The sequence below is a fragment of the Daktulosphaira vitifoliae genome, unplaced genomic scaffold, assembly GCF_025091365.1.
Source record: "Daktulosphaira vitifoliae isolate Bord-2020 unplaced genomic scaffold, ASM2509136v1 Scaffold_1, whole genome shotgun sequence".
NCBI classification, from domain to species: domain Eukaryota; kingdom Metazoa; phylum Arthropoda; class Insecta; order Hemiptera; family Phylloxeridae; genus Daktulosphaira; species Daktulosphaira vitifoliae.
In genome coordinates, this window is record NW_026099572.1 from 10,989,980 (window position 1) to 11,006,598 (window position 16,619).

Below are 16,619 nucleotides of genomic sequence, written 5' to 3' on the forward strand. Positions count from 1 at the left end.
ATAAGAACTTAAAAACTATAGGTCTTCCTGTGGCGGTATAGCATAATGCCCGTGGGCCAACGTGTCGATTCTGTTGTTGAGCGTGTAGCGCTTATCATCAAAACGGTTAAGCGCCAACTTGGTTGTACGTAAAGTCCGTACCTCGTGCTCAAACGAACGGATTGACACGTTCTGTCGGTACGGAGTGTAGGGTAGCGATAATGTCGGTGGAGACTCGCCACCACGTATCACTCCGATGACCGCACGGGCATTTTCTCCAGCCAATGCTCGTTTTGACGCATCGTCACCATCGTCACCATCGTCTTTAAACAAACACCGTTTGTAATCGTCCAAAGACAGATGGTTCCGGACGACGTGTCCGCGGATCCCCTTAGACTTTATGAGTTCGCTGCCTTCCATGTCAAATGCGTAGCACTTTGATCGAAGTGCAGCGATCTCAAAGAGAGTGAGGCCACTGGTCTCGTCTGAAAACAAGCCGGGCATCTTCTTTCTATCGGTGGAGTAGCAAGGGTGATCCTTGGGCAGGCTAGATGCGTCCACGTGCACCAGTAAATCGGGGCTACCAGCTAAATCCTGGTAGAAGTCGCCTACTCTGAGCAGGTATATGAAGGAGTCTGAGAAAAATTAAAAATATATAAATATAAAAAATATTTCTACTGTACGGTTGTACTCACCAGTATCCATGTAAACCAATTCGATTGCACTGCCATAATGTGGTTTCAATACGTCGTAGAAGTACTTGTACATTAGCGTCTTGCTAATGTCAAGCACTGCTAAACCGACGTATATTGGTTTGATAAACTTGACCATCTTTGTGTCCATTATGACGGCGCACAACCTTTCACCGTATTTGATACAGTCGTTGAAGGTTGGTTGGTTTACGAGCTTGCTTAGACGTTCGGGACTGGAGATTAGCTCAATACGGATGCGTTTCCGCATGTTCTCCATTGTTTTCCCTATAAAATGTAAAAAATTATCGAATAACCCACTTTAGCATTGAGCATGCACTTACCAAAGACGGCATTGTTCATTAGTTTGAAAAATGCAATTTCAAAAGCATTTGCCGCCTTTTTCCGCATTTCAGTGTTCAACTCAATGTATGGTTTCAACCAAGCACTTTGTTGAAACTCTAAAACGCGGTGCACCTGCAGTACAAATATTTATATTAGTATCATCGCTTATAGTTTATAGGTTAACTATACATACTTTATCGACTTGCAGTCCGTGTGCGATCGCCTGTTTAAGATTAACGTAATGTACGACGTACCGCTGTTTGGGTTTCAAAGTGGCCATGAGTTTGGTCTCTTTGGAACCCGGCGGTACATCGTTGACAGGCAAGAACGGCAAGTCGTTGTGCTCGTCATGCAGCTCTTGTGGATACGATACGTCCACTTCATATATACGCCCCGTATTACCAGTGTCCGACAACGATTGGAGGTCAGCCAGAGGGTCTGCTCCTTTATACCACCGGAAGCCACCGTACGGCATGGGCTGACTCATAGCCCACCCGTAAAGGTTATTGCCTGTAAACATTAAACGTTATTAAACCACCGCTCAAATATTGCGCGTTTATATATATACGTATAGATTACTTACAGTCTTGGTACACGATCCATGATTCTGGTTTTGACGGATCGTAATCGGGTGTCTTAGAATTGTTGGCCTTTGCATAGTGCTTGACGGCCTGCACTAGCCCACCACGAATGCCCTGTTCCACCATCAGTAGCATGTCGTAGTCGTTCAAGAGCTCCAGCTTCATCCTGGTGTATTTCAACATACAATCGAAGCTAAAACCAGGCGCGGTGTAATAGTGCGCCGGGTCCAAATTGTATGTTGAAATACAGATGTCGCGGAAGTTCTCAAACACATCAGCCAACAACAACACGTCGATCTTAAGATATAGGTCGCTGTACTCACCGAGGGTTGAGCAGTCGAAACGGTTCCACACCTCCGTGGCATGTCTATAGTCGTCGTCATCAATATTAGACTCACTCAACTGACTATAGAAAGCGTCCTGAGGTGGTAGTTCCGTTTCTTTCAATTTAGCCCAACTATCAGTGTACTCGTAGGGGTATACGCCCTTAATAAAAAATAGAGTTCATGTCCGGCGGCCCGTTCCGCGGCTAGCAGGTCGGCGGGCGGCAGTGACGACAGTATTCCCGCCGCCACTCCGGAGACCGTTCGGTAAGCCGACACGGTCCGGATCGCCGCCCGCCTCTGCACCCGGAGCAGGGCTTCGCGGTTCCTGGGCGAATACTCGAGGGTATCCGCCCAGACCGGGGACCCGTACAGGAGGACCGAGTGTACGACGTTGACGAGCATTCTGCGCCGCATCTCCCTCGGTCCTCCCAGATTGGGCATGAGCCCCGCCAGGCTGTCCATGACCTTCTGGGCCCGTTGGGCCGCACGAGTGATGTGCGGCCCGAACATCAGACGTTTGTCGAAGACCAGGCCCAGATATGTCATGGAATCCCTGAGCGGGACGTCCACCCCCAGCACGGTGAGCCGTGGAGGAGCGAACTTGTACCTGCCCGTGAACAGGACCGCTTCGGTCTTGTCCAGGGCGAGGCTCAGTCCGCTCCCCTCCTGCTGGATCCAGGCGGTGACTGCGCTGAGAGCGCAGTTCGCCCGGGATCCAGCTTCCTCGGACGAGGCGCCTTTCGCCACCACCAGCGTGTCGTCCGCGTAGCAGGCGACGCGCACGCCCGGCGGTAGCGGAACGCGGAACGCGGAACACCGCGTCGTACGTGATGTTCCACAGCAGAGGCCCGAGAACCGACCCTTGCGCGACGCCTCCCGTCACAGGTCTGGTTCTCGGGCCCGCGGCGCTCTCGTATGTGATGACCCGGTCGCCGAAGTACGACCGGATCATCCGCCCGAGGTACGGAGGCACCCGAAACGCGTCCAGCGCTCCGAGGATGTGTGACCATCGCACGGAGTTGAACGCGTTCCGGATGTCCAGGCTCACCGCCACCCCGAAGTCCGGTCTGTTCTCGGCCCTGAGGGCCAGGTACCTAAAGAGGGAGGCCGCGTCGTCCGTCGACCTCCCTCTCCTAAAACCGAACTGGCCCACGTTGGCCAGGTGGACTTCGATCCGGGTGACGATCAGCCGCTCGAGGATTTTCCCCAAGTCGTCCAACATGCAAAGCGGTCGGTACGACGAGGGGAGACCCTCGGGCTTGTCACCCTTTCTCAGAAGCACCAGCCTGGCCTTCTTCCACTTCGTGGGGAATTCACCCTCCGAGAGGCAGCGGTTCGCGACGGCGCGTATCCAGTCCGGGGCGAGGTCGTTTACCAACCCCCACACCCGGTTTGGAATCGCGTCAGGGCCGGGAGCTGTGTTCCGGCCCCGTACGCGCGCCACCGCGTCGGCCACCTCCTGGGTGGTGAATTCCTCCACCGACACGTCGTCCCCGAACGCAGGGGGAGGCAGAGGCGGGTGTGTCGGAAAGAGCGTGTCTACCGCCCTTTCCAGCACTTCCGCCTCCAGCTGACCGGAAGCCGGTGAACCGCGGAGCTTCCGCATAACGACCCGGTAGGGTTTCCCCCACGGGTCGTGGTCCACCGACTTCACGAGTTCGGCCCAGCACTTCGCTTTGGCCCGCCTGATGGCGAGCTTCAGCTCTTTGCGGGCCGACCTCAGCGCCTCCCTCGGGTCCGGGGATTCCGGGTCCCGCGGCCAACGGTTGGAGCGCGTCATAGTCCTCCTGACCCTGACGCACTCCTCACGCCTGACCGCCACCTCGGCGTTCCACCAGTGGACTGGCGGTCCGCGAGTCGACGGCGGTCGTTTGGCCGGGAGGGCGAAGTCGCAAGCTGCGACCACCCTCCGGTCCAACTCTTCCGCCGCTTCGCTCGCGGAGACGCGCCGGTCCGGTACCGCGGGCGCCGACCATTGAGCGAGCAGTAAGCCCGTCTCAAAAGCGTCGACGTCCGTGGCCGGTCCGACTCGCCAGCCCACTCGCCCACCGCGAGACGGCACGCGGGGCACGGCTCGAGGGGGACGGCCGCCATCGCCGCACTCGTACACGATGTACCGGTGGTCGCTGAGGTTTTCCCTGTATGGGAGAACCGACCAGCCGGTCACGTGCGGGTGCAGTGACGGGGACACCAGCGTGACGTCCACCACCGAGCTCGAGGAGTGACCCTCGAACGTCGGGGTGGATCCCCTGTTGGCCGACACCAGCCCGAGGGCTGACATCAGGTCCAACAGCTCTTCGCCACGCTGATTCGTGTCCGCCGACCCCCAGACCGGGGAGTGAGCGTTAAAATCCCCGGCCACGAGCTCCCCTCTGCCGTCGCGCGGCCGCCCGAGCCTCCTGGCCCGTAGGCAGGAGGACACGGACCCGAGGAGTCCGGCGATCGGCAAGCTGGGCGGCGCGTAGCAGCTCAAGACGTCCATGCCGTCTATCCTTGCCACTACGTAACCGTCGCCCGACTCGATGTCCGCGACCGTCAGGCCGCGGTCCATCACGCCGATCGCCGCTCTGCCGGACCGGTCCATGAACCAGCCGGCAGAGTCCCGGACCGATCCGGCGTGCGGGTCCGAGACGATGCACACGTCGGTGCCCATCTCGTACGCCGCCCGCCGGACCAGGTCCTGAGCGGCCCGACAGTGGTTGAGATTCACTTGGAGGAATCTCATCCACTAGCGGGCTGCGCTCCGGGAGACCCCTCGGCCTTTCCCCCTTTCTTCTTCACAGGGGGAGCCTTCTTTCCAGGCCCCCCCTTTGACTTCGCGGCCTTTGAAGCCGGCCCCACCCCCGGACAGTCCTTGGCCTGGTGCCCCTCCTTTTTACAGGAGAAGCACCCCTTGGATCTGTCCGGTCCCTTGCAGGTCTGAGCCACGTGCCCGTGCTCCAGGCACCTGTAGCACCTCGGACCCTTGTCGCCAAGGATCCTCAGCCTACAGGTGACCCATCCCACGCGGATACGGGCGAGACCTGCGAGGCGAGGGGCCAGCCTTGCCGGCACCTCCGCCCGGGCGTAGCGTCCTTTGCCGCCGGAGTTCTCTCGGACCACAACGGGTCCGATTTCCGGCGGCGATTTGTCCTCCGGACGGCGGAGGGCGTCTAGCAGTGCGCTCTGCACGTCGCCCCCCTCCGTCCATTCCTCCACGTCAAGGAGCATGACGGGCACCGTCGTCACCGGACGATGGACGCGCACGTCATGCTCCTTCAGGGCGCACTTCAGGCTTTCAGCTAGGCAGTCAGCCTGGGCGCCCGAGCCCCGAACCTCCAAGAGTACGGCCCCCGTACGGGTCCGCCTGGTGCCCGCCAGTTGGACCCCGAGGGCCTTGAGGTCAACGGCAGCCATCGCAGTCTTTATGACCGCGGCGTACCGTTGACCCTCTTTCAGCGGACCAATCACAACCGCCTCCGTCTTCGGGACTTTGGCCCGAAGCTGGGCGGCAGTCGGGCCTCTCGACGGTGGCGGCGGAATCGGCCTGGGACCACTGGGGACCTCCACCTTGGGAGCTGCCCGCTCCACCTTTCTGGCCCCTTTACGCTTCACCACCTCCGTCCATGAGGTGGCCGTTGCGGGGGCTGGAGCATTTCCCGGTAGAGGAGATGGTGGAAGGGGAAGGACCGTGACGCTGGGTGGCAAGGGCGCCACGGCGTCCACCAGCGAGCGTCCGGCGTCCGCTTCCTCCTTCTTCTTCCTGCTCCTCTTCTTCCTCCGCTTCTTGGCGGGGGCGACGGGCAGGCGAACAGCCGCAGACCCCTCGGCCTCGTTGAGCGGGGAGGCCGTGTTCCCGACGGCAATGATTGGTGGGCCATAAGTGTCCCACCAACATACCGTCTGGGACGACGCGTCATGGCTGGTCGCCGCACCACGTTCGTCCACGCCCGACCCTTCGCCGCCCGCAACCTTCTGAGGCTCCGTCTGCGTCGAAAAATCGACGTTCGGGATGTCCTCGTCCGGAGTGCGGGTCAGCTCCAGGTCGTGCATGGCACGAACGCTCCTGATGAGAGCCCCCGCAGCCGCAGCCAGATTGGCATGCGGGGGAACGACCGTCATCACCCTCTCTAGAAGGTCGGCCTGGTGGACCACCAGGGCCAGTCCGGCCGTAAGAACGGCCTTGGATCTGGCTTGGTCCAACCTTTTACGGGGTGTCCCGTCATCATGAAAGAGGTCGGAAGGCGTGATGTCCGCACACTTCCGCCTCTTCATCTCCGGAGCCCTACCGGGTGTATCCGTCACCGGGATAGGGGCATCCGGAGGAGTGTCCTCCAGGACAATCGTAAGCGGCTCGTCCACCGAGGGGGACACCTCCTTCCGCTTAACGCGGAGATCCTCATCCTCCCCGAGACTGACCACCGCGCCGTCCGCTGACCCCGCTGCTTTTTCAGCCTGTACCGCCTTAGGTGATCCACCCCTCGACGAACCCCGCAGCCTCTCCACAATGGATGGCTTGGCTGGGCCATCCAGCTGTGCGTCCACTTTAGCAAAAGTACATCCGTTATCCAGTAATTCCAAGTTTTCCGACGCCAATGACCTCCCGGCTGTTTCACCGGTGGGAGTGGCTTGGTCGCCACCACTCCCTGCAGTCGCAGTACCAACCCCGTGGTTGGCTGCAGGAGCCTGCCTCAACACTCCTGCATTTACCGTGTATTCAGTTGATCTGAGCGACACCTGGTGGGTACACCCCCCACCAACCGCCGGCACTGGGGCATCCGAATCCCCTGATGCAGTAACCTTCAATCCATTTTTGTCCATTATTCATAAAAAAAAATAATTTTTGAGGGGGCTGCCCTCGTAGCCGGTCCCTTCGGCCAGTGAATGGCCAATTCACTGGTTGCGTGGTCCATGGTGCTCCATTCTCACCCAAACGCTACCGCTTATTCGACCAAAAAAGGCTTATTTCACGGCTACCCTGTATATCTACAGGGTTAACAAGCGTTTGGGCGGCTCGCTGTCCGCGACCGCTTATTCGTCAGTCCAAATTAATGGACTGCTTATTTCGCGGCTAACCTGCATATCTGCAGGCCGTTCCTCTATCCGCAACCTGAGGACGCGCCCGATTCCCCGAGCTAGGGACACTGCGCTCGTGCCGACGTTTCGTAGCCCCGTAGAGCCCGATCACACCGACACTGTAGCGCAGCGAAACGGGAGAGCGTTTAACCGGTTATATAGTAAAATAACAAATGGCGTAGGCGTGAAAAAAAAGACAACGTTATCATTTTTCTCATAAAATGCATACGACAGTAACCATTAATATATTGTAACATCTTTGGAAATATGCTTACCTAAGCGTCTGGCAACCGATGATAAAATTCATACGACATTACTGTACGGTGACCTCTTTGATGTTTGAAATATGCTTAGCTAATTTAGCTCTTTAAATGCTGTTTCATGTTCAGTTAACCATTTTATTTTTTCATTTTTTGTTTTAAATTTACCCTTAGTGAGATCTGTAAGAGGTTTTGCCAGTTTACTAAAGTTAGGAATAAATTTTCTGAAATAATTGGCAAGTCCTAAAAAACTACGAAGTTGTTTAATAGTGTTAGGGGAAGGGAATTTTTTTACCGATTCAATGCCCTCATCGGTTGGCCTAATGCCTTTCGAATTTATGATATTACCGAGTACTTGTATTTCCTCGTATCCGAATTTACATTTTGATGGCTTCAATTTTAGATTATACTGTCTAAATCTTTGTAATGTTATGTCTAACGAATATAAATATTGATCGAAAGATTTTCCAAAAACTGTGCAATCATCTAAGTAGCAAATATTATTTTTATAAGTAAGACCTCCCATAATTTTGCACATAGCGGCCTGATATATTGCTGGAGCATTATTAAGTCCCATTGGAAGTCTTTTGAATTGAAAATGTCCCGTATCAGTAGAAAAAGCTGTATATTGTCGAGAATTTTTAGATAGTTTGAATTGATAAAAACCACTGNTTTTAAAACGTGATTTAAATAAAATTTTCACCTTGTCAAATAAAAAATTTTTTTTTAGTAAATGGATGTTGTAAAAAAACTTAAAAGTTACAAGCTAAAAATTAGTACATCTCTATGTCATTATTACAATTGGATCGACCACATGCAGCGATACATCTGAGAGCAGTAGAAACCAAATATGTACGCACCATAATTAAACGATTGGAAAACGTTAGTCAGTTATGTCTACCAAAATCTATATTTCTTTCCGATGAAGAAATACAGTATTTTAATAGCAGTGAAAAAAATTATATTTATTATACTTAGGAAAACGTTGTAAAGCATATAACTCAAAAAATAATATAACGTTCATAATATTTTTATGTAAAATTAACAAAAATTTACGAATATTTTATAATTTATAAGTAGTTTTACTTGTTATAAAGATAGGAAAGAACTACCCACGTACTCAGACCTATAGGTCCATTGTAAACAACTCCTATCTTATTGCATTTATTCGGTTTCATATAATTTATAATTAATTAATTATAGTCTATATTCTAAAAATATGTTATAACTCAATTTTACTAACAAAAAGTTGTATTATAATTGAATGAAATAAAATTATCCTAATAACAAATAATCATTTTGTTGATATTTTCACAATATAAGTCTAAAACTTATATAAAAATTTATATTTTGAAATTTAAATTTATAACTAATAAATCCTATTTATAAATATATATAGATAATAAAAAATAAATCTATTTAATAAAGCTATTTATAAATTTCTAAAATGATAGAATATACATTAGGGTGGCCCTCAAAAATCGAATTTATTTTTTTTTTTACGATACCCCTTAATTTTTTTTAAATAGTCAAAAAAATGAACTGTTCAAAATTTGGGTCCAATCCATAAAGATTAACCCGTGCCCCCGGACCTATTAAGTTGAGTTGAAGAGGCAAATTTAATAGAAATAACTGATCTATGTCTCATAACTTTTTTTTTGCTTAATTTAGAATTATGAAAGTAAAACTCAAAAAAAGGAAATTTTACAAGAAATTCAAAAATAATAACTTCAATGTAGTTTTCTTAATAAAAAGCCCACAAAAACACTACATACAGTAAAAAACATGTAAAAGTCTTAAAAATATGTTATAACGGATTTTGTTGATTTTTACTTATTTATTATCATTTTATTCTTTGGATAACACATATTCGTTTAAAAACAGGTTCTAAAAGTTTAATTTTTTATGCCTAATACGATGATTATATTACATTTATTATTTTATGGACAGTTAATTAATGATTAATTACAAACCCATCAAAATTATTGTATTATTACATTTTTCTATTAAAGAAAATAATTTATTTTTTGGTTATAAGTTATGTTTTTTGATTAATACTTTTTTACTACTAAATTATTGATCACTAAATTAATGATACTAAATTGAGATCACCCTGCAAGTGTATAATCTGAATGTTAATCATACCTTAGAAAACAAATTGATTTTAGTATAACATAATTTTTTTTATAAAATATTTTACTTGTTATTAACAAGTTATAACTTATTTTGTTTAAAATAATAATAACTTTAAAACAAAATATTTTACACAATAATTAAAGTAGAAAATTAAATTACAAAATATTTTTTGTTAATGTATTTTTTTTACAATTAGGAAATTTTTTCCGTTAATCACTTACTATTTGTAAAACGTATTGTTTCTGCTCTTCATTTGTATTTAATATATTGTTGTAGTCTTCGATTAATTTAATCTCACGCTCGGCTGTATCATTAACAACTCGTATATTTCTTATAGTATTTATCATATCATAGTATCATAGAGGGGGGAATGGGAGGTGTGGTCTTATCATAGATGGGGTAAGGAGGATGCGTGGTTTCACGATGGTGGAGGTAAAAGGTGACTTAGGTGGTGTGTTAAGGCCAATGAAAATGGCGGTTTAAAGTGCGCATGCGCACTATAACTTCATGTCAGTGGTGGGATAGGGCCATTCGAAAATGGTTGTTCTTCTCCTACGATGCCATCTACTGGAAGGTAAGGTAAACCTCATGTGAACTGATAATGTTTACTGATAGGCGTACACATTACATTGAAATAGTCTAAGTCAATTACTTAATATTAACGCTACAGGGGTGTCCGTCAATAATTCCTACATAGGAAGGGGGTAATGAAACATAACATAAACTAACCTATAATAAGTGGGGATGAATCCAACTTAAACTAACAACGTTTTCTATGAATGTTATCATTGCCTACCAGATGCTTAGGTAAGCATATTTCCGACATTAAATGTATTACTATATTATAACGTTCATAGGCGTCAGCATTTTTATTTTTACATAGTATTTTATCATTGCCTACCAGATACTTACAAAAGCATTTCGTTAATATTAGTATATTACTATTAATTACTATAATTGGTATTATATTTTTAGAATTAACTATGTTCTCGTTATCGGTTGCTATAATAGTATAATCGCTATTGGTTATTATTATTATTTTCTACTGCACCTTTAAAATAATAATACGTATATGTATTGCATTTTATTTTATTATATTTAATTTGACAATTTTTTTTTTTTATACCTATAACTAGAGGTATTACATTTAAAGTCGCACCCCCACCACCAGCACCCACGAGTCTTCAGTCACAGTGTCATCAAGAACCATCAGCTCTAAAAAGAAGACTCTACTCTATGAANACTGCGTTTAACATTAAATGTATACATTACATCGAAATAGTGTATGTCAAGTAGCGGCCGCCGTCACCACACTTGTCCTTGACTATTACAGAAATTATAATTAATTGAATTATATATAATAATTATAACGTCGTTATCGGTGGTTACAATTAAGTAATTGTCACCGTTGAGAACGTCCTACATATAATCGTTGGTAATAACACTTCGGTGATAACATCTAAGTGGGTAAACCGAATTGGGTATGACGTGCGCATAATGGATGACACCCAATGAAAACTAACCTACGTCGGGGGTAGTAGGATCTCCTCTTCATTCAACAAGTCCTAATGAGCGAAGGGGTAATGAAACTTAAATTAAACTAACCTAATAGGTGGGGTGCGGATGAAACCCGACGTAAACAAACTTGCCGCACGTCTATAGAATGTATATAATAAATAATTTCTAAAAATGTTATCATTGGCTACCAGACGCATAGCTAAGCATATTTCAAACATCAAAGGTACCGCCATATTATAATCCACATTACCGTCTACATTTTATAAGAACAAAGACAACGACTGTCGTTATGGCATAATAAATTCTAAGACATTTATCATGGGTAACCAAACGCTTAGGTAAGCATATTTTCAATAACAAGGGTATTACTATATTAAAACGCTCATTGGTGTCAGGATTTTATGAGAATAATTGCCGTTTGCGTTTTATCAAAGCTATCAATTTCTATGTATTTTATCATTGGTTACCAGACGTTTAGGTCAGCATATTTCCGTCATCAAATGTATTACTATATTATAACGCTCATAGGCGTCAGCATTTTATAAGAACAAAGACAACGTCTGTCGTTATGGCATAATAATTTCTAAGAATTTTATCATAGGTAACCAGACGCTTAAGTCAGCATATGTCAAACATCAAAGAGGTCACCGCACAGTAATGATTATTGTCGTATGAATTTTATCATCGGATGCCAGACGCTTAGGTAATCATATTTCCAACGTCAAAAATGTTACCATATATTAATGGTCACTGTCGTATGCATTTTATGAGAAAATTGGCAACGTTGTCTTTTTTCACTCCTACGCGTTTTATGAGAACTATTGCTATCATCGTTTACCAGAAGCTTAGGTCAGCATATTTCAAACATCAAAGTGGTCACCGTACAGTAATGGTTATTGTCGTATGAATCTTATCATCGGATGCCAGACGCTTAGGTAAGCATATTTTCGACATCGTTTGTGTAGTATCTGAACCTGTTTAAACCAACCCAAACTTGTCTAAACAAGATCTTTGACCCCTATAAAAGAACGTCACATCAATTTCAGACTCATTCACTCATTATAATTTCTAAAGCGATTATACCAAATACCATTTGTCTGATTATTTCTATTTGTTGTCCTGAAAAATTTCTATGACTTGTTGTCTTTTGATATAAAATAAATTAAGTAATACATTTATATATATTTTTCATTTAAACTGTTTTCTACTGACTTTGGTTACTAGTTATGTTTAGAGTTGTTAAAAACTTTATTAAATTTTTATTTTAGAATGGAACAATTAAAGAAAAAGTTGAACGATCAGAGTAAATTAAAAAGATATTCAAAATTAAGTGATCTGGAGGAACATACACCATACAAAGTCATATCTATGAAAAATACAAGCACACGAAATGGGGTTGTCATTGTTGGTTGTCTATTCGACAATATGAATGTGTTTATCCCGAGATTGAAAATAACTAATGAAGAAATCGAAGCTTACAATATCTACAATGATGATAACAAATTAGATTTATTATATATAGGCAAAAGTGGAAATGTATATTTGTTTGATTTTCAGTAATTTGTTAATATTTTTCCTTGTTTTTTAAATTAATTTATATAAAATAAAAAAAAACTTATTATCATAAACTTTTAAGATTTAAAATTCAATAAAATATAATATTTTTATTTTATACAATTTTGTCGTATTAATGTACACTATATGTATTTGTGCATAATGAATATTAAATATAAGTCTGTAGTACTAAGCAGTACAAAGAAGAGTTTTACACATTAAATATATACAGCAAGTTTAGTATACGCTATAATAATTATAGCAGGTTGTACTATGTATAGTATGTAGTAGGCTGTTTATAAAAGTAGTAGGGATGCTTTGTCGGTTTACCGAACAGCGTATCCTGGAATCGTATAATCTCGATTCAACAAGTCTGAACATGTTAAAACCTGTCTGAACGCATTCAAATCCCTGTTCATCCTGTTTTAACCATGTCTGCTTGTGATTACAACTGTTTGTAACATATCTACCGGTAACAATTAGACTATTAATTGCTATTGGGTTTAAATTAGTTAATAACTTCACCGTGGTGTATGCATGGCGCTAAAATCGTTACAAGATTTTCTATATAAACAGACGTTGCTTTAACGTGTTGGTAATGTGTTAAGTCGATATTTGTATGCTTTAAGAATAACCAGCCATTCTTAAAGCGTTCGATTCTGTTGTCGACACGTTGGCCCTCGGGCATTATGCTATATTACCACCGGAAGACCTATAGTTTTTAAGTTATTATCTTTGTAAGAAAAATATCGTCAAGAATTGAAAATATTTTTTGTAAATATACATGTATATAAGTAGTTTTGAAACATTGTTTTTTAATGTAACATAATGTAGTAAGAAATTGTATTTTTTCTAAAAAAATATATGCATATACGTGTACACATCTGTAAATATATATATTTATATACTACAACGTTTTTTTCTCTTCTGCACAGTACAATAGTTGTATTTGTAAGATGCCATAGTATTTAAACTATAGTTACATAATGAGATGTCACATTTTGATGGTAAGGTATTATCCATCAAAACTCTAAGAATACCCTACGGTATTTTACATGCATATGATATTATACAGCTAGGTTTTTCACTCTGTCTCAGTATATAATAATAACAGCACTATTTTGTCAATTCAAAATACGTTTATTTTAAACAATTTTTTTTATATAAATTATATACATGTTTTAGACACTTGTCGTTTTACGACGGATAGCTATTACTAACAACTACTGTTGGTATTTCTTGGTTGTTTGTATTTGATGGTGTGATTGTTTCCGACTGTATATCATCGGCCAGCGACCCAAAAAATGTCGAGCATACGTTTTCTCCGTTAGAAGACTGAAAAAATGATATATATTCATTAAATACGTTCTAAACAATAAGAAAAAAAAAATGTAATTCACTATTACTTTAGTATATTCTTCCAGCATCGTCCACCGTTGTTCCAACTGCTGGCTTGCAAATCGTTTTATTTGGCTTATGTAGCTCAGATCGATATTGAGTAAACTTTTTCTAATCGTATAATCCGAAACCGTATTGATCAACATACATTTGTTTTCCACATTTACTTCATACTGTGATTTCATATATTAAGCCATCTGGTCCAACTGTTGTAGAACCAATGGTTGAATTACAGTCATTTTTTGATTGATAGTCTCGAAGATACAACATTCCAAAGCGCTGAGTTTGAAAATGTCTGATCGGGTGAGTAACATTCGGCATTTATCTTGTGCTTGTGGTTCAAAGACTAGCGAAGACTCTCCTTGAAACGTAGTCTTTGAGAGTGTGACGTATTCATCCTTGAGTAAAATAATCCTTTGTCTTGATACCGGGTCGAGAATTAGGGACAAAATATTATCCATCAACGTATAAATCCGTTGTAGGAAATCTATCGTTATAAGTATGTGACGGGTAAACGAATAGTTACGTTAAATCGCTAAAGGGTTGGTGAGGGGGTGTGGCGGGGGGTTCTAGAATCCCCTTTTTTACCCTTCTTACGCCGTTGTTTAATATTTTAATTGATAACATAATATTACATCTTCTCAAACTAGCCGCGACCCCGTGTTGTTGTCGGTATATTTTAAGACTATATTGAATATAATTATTTATGAGTTCAGAATTTACTTATTTATATTAAATTAACGTTACAAATTTTAAGGCAAATCTCGACGACCTTTATACAAAGTATCCAAAAAGGTAAGTAATTTCATATTAACTCAATTATTAAGAATTAATAATTTCAGTAAAGAATGGTAAAGCACTAGATTTATTTAAAAACCATTTAATTTAAATATTAATAACTAGTTAGTACTTGGTCATATACTTCGACAGGATGTCAGAGAGAAGGCGTCCGCAACTCCATGAACGCCTCAGTATTCCCACTAAAACACATACCAGTTAATCTCACGCTTTGACTAGGTATCAGATAGGATGCCCACTACAAGAATACCTAAACGTTAAATACCTCTGTAAAAGGAACTTAATTCATTTCTTATTATACATACTTGTCTTTACTGTTCTAAACTCTCGGACTATACAACCACGATATCACCTAGTCGATTTTAACTTTATTTTTATATTAATACAAATGTATAAATAAAACAGCATATTTTATTATTTGTCTGTCAATACTTACTTAAAATAAGAATGAATATTATTATTTTTATTTCACCAATAAATATAAAAACCCAGCACAGGGAGGTCGCGGCACAGTGGTGACGTAGCATAGTTGTATCATGTAAAATGATATCTGACAGTGATTAAAATCAATATCAAAAAAAAGCTTCGATACAAATCTTTAAATAGTGTTTAATTTTAAAAAAATTGTAGATTATTCCAAAATCTACATGATCTGCTATTTTCTTATTAATATCCTGAATGAAAAACAGTTTATAAAAAAATATTATTTCTCATAAAAAAATTGTGTTGATCCATACACTTTTCAATAAGTTATAGCATTTTAAAGTTAAAAATGTAAAAAATAAAATCGAGATTTTTCACATGAAAATAGCATTTGGTAGCCATTTTCACCATGAAGACAAGTCCAGAGGTCAAATTTTTTTTTTTTTTAAATAAAGTATATTACATTATCTTTAATTTAAGATGTATATAAAAGTGTCAGACCTTCCGAAAAATTTTCAAAAGTTAATTTTTTGTAAAAAAGTTGTCATTTTAAATCCTCCCCTGTGGGCAGGTAAAGGCCCAGATAAAAAAAAATTATATTGATATGTTCATTTTTTAAAAAGTTATAACAGTTTATAGTAAAAAAAATTGAAAAAATGTCGAAAACTAGCGATTTTTAAATTTATAATTTTTTTGGAGGTTTCCCACATTTACGGGAAACGAGGGAAATTTTTTCAATTTTTGAGGGTAATTTATGATACAATTTGTGATCTTTTGACGTATCGTTGGAAGAAATCCGTTCGGTGAGAGCTGAGAAAAAGTGGTAACAGACACAAAAAAAAAAAAACACATCATAGTAAAACCAATACCTTCTCAGCTTCGCCTCGAAGCTAAAATTATTATAGATTAAACCAAATATTATTCTTTGAAAATATTTTTTCATTCATATGTTTTATGAAAACAAGAATTTTTAAAATTTTACTTATTTTGAAAATCACAATTTTAGAATTTTATCCCAAAATTTACGTTTGCCTTTTACGCAAACGAGGGATATTTTAAAAATTGTATATATATACAAACACATCCTAGTAAAATCATTATCTTCTCAGCTTCAATTGGAACCTAAAATTATTAATATTATTTATATCTTAAAGATATAAACGGTTCATGCTAATGAATTATCCAATATAATTATTTCACCATGGAAGGGAGTTCCTATTTTTCATTATGAGAATGCATAAGATGAAATTAAAAATTAACTCTAAAACATTATGTTTGTACTTGATATTAGCTACAAAATTCTATAACACTTATTGGGACTATATTAAAATTACAATAGTGAATACTAGATTTATTTTAATACTCTAAAAACCTTATAATGAATAAATTAAGTATTGATCTCTATATAATTTTTATTTTAAACTTCATTATTAAATCAATAGTTTTACAAGTATTTTTAAAATTATTAAATAGAAAAGTACACACACCACAGTCATATATATATTTTACTATAAATATGATCAATACATAGAAAATATATAATTGACTATTATCAAT

General features: G+C 41.7%; 1 protein-coding gene across 3 annotated transcripts; it reads right to left on the bottom strand.

The window, feature by feature from the left end:
• LOC126896928 (uncharacterized) lies at window positions 1–2,055 on the bottom strand. Of its 3 annotated transcripts, none has more exons than XM_050670123.1 (5): window positions 1,597–2,055; window positions 1,207–1,523; window positions 1,013–1,145; window positions 675–956; window positions 1–587 (listed from the first exon to the last, which is right to left on the bottom strand). In XM_050670123.1, exons 1-5 carry the CDS (start codon window positions 1,775–1,777, stop codon window positions 16–18), a joined length of 1,485 nt encoding a protein of 494 aa, XP_050526080.1. In that variant the 5' UTR covers window positions 1,778–2,055; the 3' UTR covers window positions 1–15. The 3 variants fall into 3 exon arrangements, with proteins under 3 accessions (XP_050526080.1, XP_050526079.1, XP_050526081.1); XM_050670122.1 differs by having other exon boundaries at window positions 1–614; window positions 1,597–2,054; XM_050670124.1 differs by having other exon boundaries at window positions 475–592; window positions 1,597–2,053.
• Window positions 2,056–16,619: the final 14,564 nt, after the last annotated feature.